Source organism: Zootoca vivipara, chromosome 6, assembly GCF_963506605.1.
Source record: "Zootoca vivipara chromosome 6, rZooViv1.1, whole genome shotgun sequence".
NCBI classification, from domain to species: domain Eukaryota; kingdom Metazoa; phylum Chordata; class Lepidosauria; order Squamata; family Lacertidae; genus Zootoca; species Zootoca vivipara.
Genome location: NC_083281.1, coordinates 11061312 through 11067515, shown reverse-complemented (window position 1 = coordinate 11067515; position 6204 = coordinate 11061312). Strand labels below are relative to the sequence as shown.

The 6204-nt window shown below is 50.2% G+C and overlaps 1 protein-coding gene across 1 annotated transcript; it reads left to right on the top strand.

The window, feature by feature from the left end:
- The first annotated feature begins 3626 nt into the window (after positions 1 to 3626).
- ACTL9 (actin like 9) lies at positions 3627 to 4958 on the top strand. Its single transcript, XM_035117359.2, has one exon. The coding sequence runs from the start codon at positions 3627 to 3629 to the stop codon at positions 4956 to 4958; it is 1332 nt and encodes a 443-aa protein (XP_034973250.1).
- The last annotated feature ends 1246 nt before the right edge of the window (positions 4959 to 6204 follow it).

Sequence of the window (6204 nt, the reverse complement as noted above, 5' to 3'; positions counted from 1 at the left end):
ACTCTTCGTGACCCCATGGACCAGAGCACGCCAGGCACTCCTGTCTTGCACTGCCTCCCGCAGTTTGGTCAAACTCATGTTCGTAGCTTCGAGAACACCGTCCAACCATCTCATCCTCTGTCGTCCCCTTCTCCTAGTGCCCTCAATCTTTCCCAACATCAGGGTCTTTTCCAAGGATTCTTCTCTTCTCATGTGGTGGCCAATGTATTGGAGCCTCAGCTTCACAATCTGTCCTTCCAGTGAGCACTCAGGGCTGATTTCCTTCAGAATGGATAGGTTTGATCTTCTTGCAGTCCATGGGACTCTCAAGAGTCTCCTCCAGCACCATAATTCAAAAGCATCAATTCTTTGGCGATCAGCCTTCTTTATGGTCCAGCTCTCACTTCCATACATCACCCATAGCTTTAACTATACGGACCTTTGTAGGCAAGGTGATGTCTCTGCTTTTTAAGATGCTGTCTAGGCATAGCTGCCAAGTTATCCCTTTTTTAAAGGGATTTTCCCTTATGCTGAATAGGCTTCCTCGCGAGAAAAGGGAAAACTTGGCAGCTATGTGTCTAGGTTTATAATTGCTTTTTTCCCAAGCAACAGGCGTCTTTTAATTTCGTGACTGCTGTCACCATCTGCAGTGATCAAGGAGCCCAAGAAAGTAAAATCTCTCACTGCCTCCATTTCTTCCCCTTCTATTTGCCAGGAGGTGATGGGACCAGTGGCCATGATCTTGGTTTTTTTGATGTTGAGCTTCAGACCATATTTTGCGCTCTCCTCTTTCACCCTCATTAAAAGGTTCTTTAATTCCTCCTCACTTTCTGCCATCAAGGTTGTGTCATCTGCATATCTGAGGTTGTTGATATTTCTTCCGGCTTGGGATTCATCTAGGTCAGCCTTTTGCATGATGAATTCTGCATATAAGTTAAATAAGCAGGGAGACAATATACAACCTTGTCGTACTCCTTTCCCAATTTTGAACCAATCAGTTGTTCCATATCCAGTTCTAACTGTAGCTTCTTGTCGCACATAGAGATTTCTCAGGAGACAGATGAGGTGATCAGGCACTCCCATTTCTTTAAGAACTTGCCATAGTTTGCTGTGGTCAACATAGTCAAAGGCTTTTGCATAGTCAATGAAGCAGAAGTAGACGTTTTTCTGGAACTCTCTAGCTTTCTCCATAATCCAGTGCATGTTTGCTATTTGGTCTCTGGTTCCTCTGCCCCTTCGAAATCCAGCTTGCACTTCTGGGAGTTCTCGGTCCACATACGGCCTAAGCCTGCCTTGTAGAATTTTAAGCATGACCTTGCTAGCGTGTGAAATGAGCGCAATTGTGCGGTTAGTTGGAGCATTCTTTGGCACTGCCCTTCTTTGGAATTGGGATGTAGACTGATCTTCTCCAATCCTCTGGCCATTGCTGAGTTTTCCAAACTTGCTGGCATATTGGGTGTAGCACCTTAACAGCATCATCTTTTAAGATTTTAAATAGTTCAGCTGGAATATCATCACTTCCACTGGCCTTGTTATTAGCAGTGCTTTCTAAGGCCCATTTGACTTCACTCTCCAAGATGTCTGGCTCAAGGTCAGCAACCACACTACCTGGGGTGTACGAGACCTCCATATCTTTCTGGTATAATTCCTCTGTGTATTCTTGCCACCTCTTCTTGATGTCTTCTGCTTCTGTTAGGTCCTTACCACCTTTGTCCTTTATTATGGTAATCTTTGTACATAAGAATCTTAATTCTTAACATTCTTATAATGTTAAGAGAACATAAGAATGTTAATATGAGACTGATCTTCTGGCCCATCAAATCCAGTGCAATTTGGTGCAATTTGCACCAAATCTGGGCAATTTCCTACACATATAAAAACATAATAAAACACCAAACATTAAAAACTTCCCAATACAGAGCCGCCTTCTAAAAGTCAGATAGTTGTTTGTTTCCTTGACATCTGATGGGAGGGGACGTTCCACAGGGAGGGCACCACCACCGAGAAGGCCCTCTGCCTGGTTTCCTGTCACTTCACTTCTCGCAGTGAGAGAACTGCCAGAAGACCCTCAGAGGAGGACCTCAGGGTCCAGGCTGAGCGATGGGTATACTGGGCCAAGGCTGTTTAGGCTTTAAAATTAGGGACCAACACTTTGAATGGTGCTCGGAAACATACTGGGAGCCAGTGTAGATCCTTTAGGACCAGTGTTATATGGTCCCGGTGGCCACTACCAGTCACCAGTCTGGCAGTCACATTCTGGATTGGTTGCAGTTTCCGAGTCACCTTCAAAGGTAGCCCCACGAAGAGCACATTGTAGTAGTCCAAGCAGAAGATAACCAGGGCATGGACCACTCTGGCGAGACAGGGAGCAGGCAGGGAGGGTCTCAGCCGCCATACTAGCCCCACGTAGAGCGCATTGCAGTAGTCCAAGCGGGAGATAACTAGAACATGCACCACTCTGGCTAGACAGTCTGCAGGCAGGTAGGGTCTCAGCCTGCGTACTAGATGGAGCTGGTAGACAGCCGCCCTGGACACAGAATTAACCTGTGGCTCCATGGACAGCTGTGAGTCCAAAATGACTCCCAGCTTGTGCACCTGGTCTTTCAGGGGCATGGTTACCCCATTCAGGACCAGGGAGTTCCCCACCTGCCTGCCCCATCAACTAGAAACAGCCCTTCTGTCTTGTAGGGATTCAACCTCAATCCGTTGATCGCCACCCACACCCCAACCGCCTCCAGACACCTACACTGGATGTTCTCTGCCTTCACTGGTTTTGATTTAAAAGAGAGGTAGAGCTGGGTATCATCCGCCTACTGATGAACACCCAGCCCAAACCCCCTGATGATCTCTCCCAGAGGTTTCATATAGATGTTAAAAAGAATGGGGGAGAGGGCATAGCCCTGAGAGGCACCCCACAAGTGAGAGCCCAGGGGTCTGAAGACTCATCCCCCAACACCACTTTCTGGACACGGCCCAGGAGGAAGGAGCGGAACCACTGCAGAATAGGGCCCCCCAGCTCCCAGCCCTCCTAGACAGTCCAGGAGGATACTGTGGCCGACAGCCGCTGAGAGATCCAGTAATAACCAAATACCCCAAAGGGAAGCCCGCAAACAGAACCTGTGCGTGACAGCGCATTGTGATTCCCGGCAGCTGCAACTCCCAAGGTGTTTCCTGCCCCCAGCTGTGGATGGATGAACCATCACTTATCTGTGTTTCCAGATACAAAATGTGAATCTCTTAGACGCCACTCACTCAGGAGATAATATGCCCAGCTGACTTGTGGTGTTCCATGTTCATGGAATCATAGAATCATAGAGTTGCAAGGGACCCAAGAGTCATCTAGTACCGAAGATTCCAGGATTCCGGGCCTGCCACCCATTGTCTCTGGCGGAACAATTCAGAGCCTCCTGACGACCAGCGGTGGGATGGACTGAACACCCAGGTTTCGCGCTTCGAGCAATGGTCGGAGGGAGGGAATCGCAGCCGGCCGAGACCAAGTGGCCTGCCCCGAGCCACGTCACCCAAGGAGCTGGTGTGGTGTCATAGTTCCCTTTGTGACAGAGTGAGGCAGAATTCTGCCGGACAATCTGGTGTTGTAGCTCAGTGGCTGACCTTGAAGAAGGGGGTATCTCAAGGGCCCGTTCAAGATGTCATTCAGGAGTACCAGGAGAACCAGCCCCGGCCCTTCACGGACAAGGAGCCCAGCATCCTCACGATCAAAGAGCCCCGGGTCGAGGCCGGTCAGCCCAGGACGTGCCGGAACAAGGAACGCATCCCCGGGATTCACACTGGACCGCTCGTCCAGATCACGGGCATCTTCGAAAGAAGCTCCTCGGTCAAATACTCCGGAAAGAGGGCGCTCAGTTGTGAAGACAGGAGCAGTGATCATCGATACAGGTACAGGGACGTGTAAAGCGGGGTTCGCAGGTCAACAGACTCCTCAGGCGGTCATTGGAACGTTGGTTGGGCACCCCACCGAGAAGTCCATGAGGACGAGGAGAGACAGGCCAGATACCTTTGTTGGGGAGCGGGCGCGGTTAGAGCTGGACGTCGATATCGTTTTGCCAGTCCGGCACGGCATCATCATCGACTGGGACGCGGCGGAAATTCTGTGGAGGCACCTGTTCTACCATGACCTCAAGGTTGCTCCGGAAGACCACGCCCTCTTGATGTCCGACCCGCCGCTCTGCCCCACAACAAACAGGGAAAAGTTGGTGGAGGTGGTCTTCGAGTCGCTCAACTCCCCCGGGATGTACGTGGCGTACCAGTCAGTGTTGTCGGTGTACGCCCACGGCAAGATCAGCGGTTTGGTAGTGGACGCGGGACATGCCACATCCCACACCGTCCCCGTCCACCAAGGGTACAATCTGCCGCACGCCACCGAGAGGATGGACATCGCGGGCGCCAACATCACATCTTTCCTGATGGACATTCTCAGGAACATGGGACACTATTTTGACGAGAGGATGTTGGATGTCATTGACGACATGAAGCAAAAATGCTGCTACGTGGCCTTTGATTTTGAGAACGAGTGGAACCGTCCCAAGAGGGAGTATATGGCAGACTACCAGCTGCCCGACGGCCAGATCATCAGCCTGGGCAAAGAGAGATTTCAGTGTCCAGAGATGTTGTTCAACCCTCCGCAGATGCCCGGACTGAACCTTTTGGGGCTTCATGGTATGGCACTGAGAAGCATCCGGAAAGTCCCTGAAGAATCCCGGAAGGAAATGTACGAGAACATCATGCTCTGTGGTGGCTCGTCCCTCTTTGAGGGCTTCGAGAAGAGGTTCTTGCACGACCTCATGGTGGCTGTGCCCACCAACACGAAAGTGAAAGTCACGGCCATCCCTCTGAGGAAGTACTCTGTTTGGACTGGGGGGTCCATCCTCGCTTCCCTGAAGAACTTTCAGCCATGCTGGATCCGGAAGGAGCAATATCACGAACACGGCCCATACATCGTCCACAGGAAGTGCTACTGAGACGGGCCAGGCGAGAATCCCCCCGGGGGTAGTTTGGGGCTGGGATGCCAGGGGACCAAAAATAAATCAGTTTGCATAGGAATGACAACGAGGCTCACAGTTATTGGCTGGAGGGGATGAGCTCAGCGCCGGAGGCAGTGCTGCGGTCAGGGAGCCAACAAAGAAAGCAGCTCTGTTAAGAATGAACTTTACGGGCTCCCTGCACAATTTCTCTCCAAAAGGGCTTTTGCCCACAGCCGTGCTGGAGACCCCTGGGAGGGAGGCGGCAAGCCCCGAAGCCTCCTTGAGGCCGTTGCAACCGTAACCGTCTTTGCTGCAGGCAAGGAAACACAGCAGAGGCCTCTTTTCTTCTTATTACTGTATTAATAAATGGATTTCATAGAGTGAGAAAAAGAAAGGAAAAAGTGTGTGAAATGGGGGGGGGAACGCTGTTACATTGTTGTTGTTTAGTCGTTTAGTCGTGTCCGACTCTTCGTGACCCCATGGACCATAGCACGCCAGGCACTCCTGTCTTCCACTGCCTCCCGCAGTTTGGTCAGACTCATGTTCGTAGCTTCGAGAACACTGTCCAACCATCTCGTCCTCTGTCGTCCCCTTCTCCTTGCGCCCTCCATCTTTCCCAACATCAGGGTCTTTTCCAGGGAGTCTTCTCTTCTCACGAGGTGGCCAGTTCCTGCAGCAGGAACTGTCAAGCCACTCCAGTATCCCTGCCAAGGAAACTCCATGGACAAAGGCAACTATTACATTAGCATGGATCAATATACAGATGTGTATATTCTTATCATCCTAATACACATATACCGGTAGTTGCCAATAATCTAATACACTCTGTGTGAACCCATTCCCAATATAATTGCATTTATCCAAAGAAAGTATATGTGTCGATAAGCTGTCTGTTCACAGACCCTCCACGTGTCCCTGTTTTCCAGGAACCACCCCAGATTCACAAAAGGGGTCCTAGTTTCTTATTTGATCCTGGAATGTCCCACTTTTCCTTAGGACGTCCATATTTTAATTGGAGAAATGTTGGAGGGTATGGAGTTATCCAAGGCCCGAGCCATCTGAAGGCAGCCCTGTAAAGGGAAGTTTTTCAGTGTTTCATGTGTTTTTTGTGCCCCAGAGTGCCTGGGGCAACCAATAATAATAATAATAATAATAATAATAATAATAATAATAATATCTCCACCCCCATCATTCTGCCCGGACACTGAGGTCCAGCACCGAGGGCCTTCTGGAGGTTCCCTCA

Bases quoted from the DNA above. Each gene is read 5' to 3' on its own strand.
- ACTL9 (XM_035117359.2), top strand. From the start codon at position 3,627: ATGTCATTCAGGAGTACCAGGAGAACCAGCCCCGGCCCTTCACGGACA.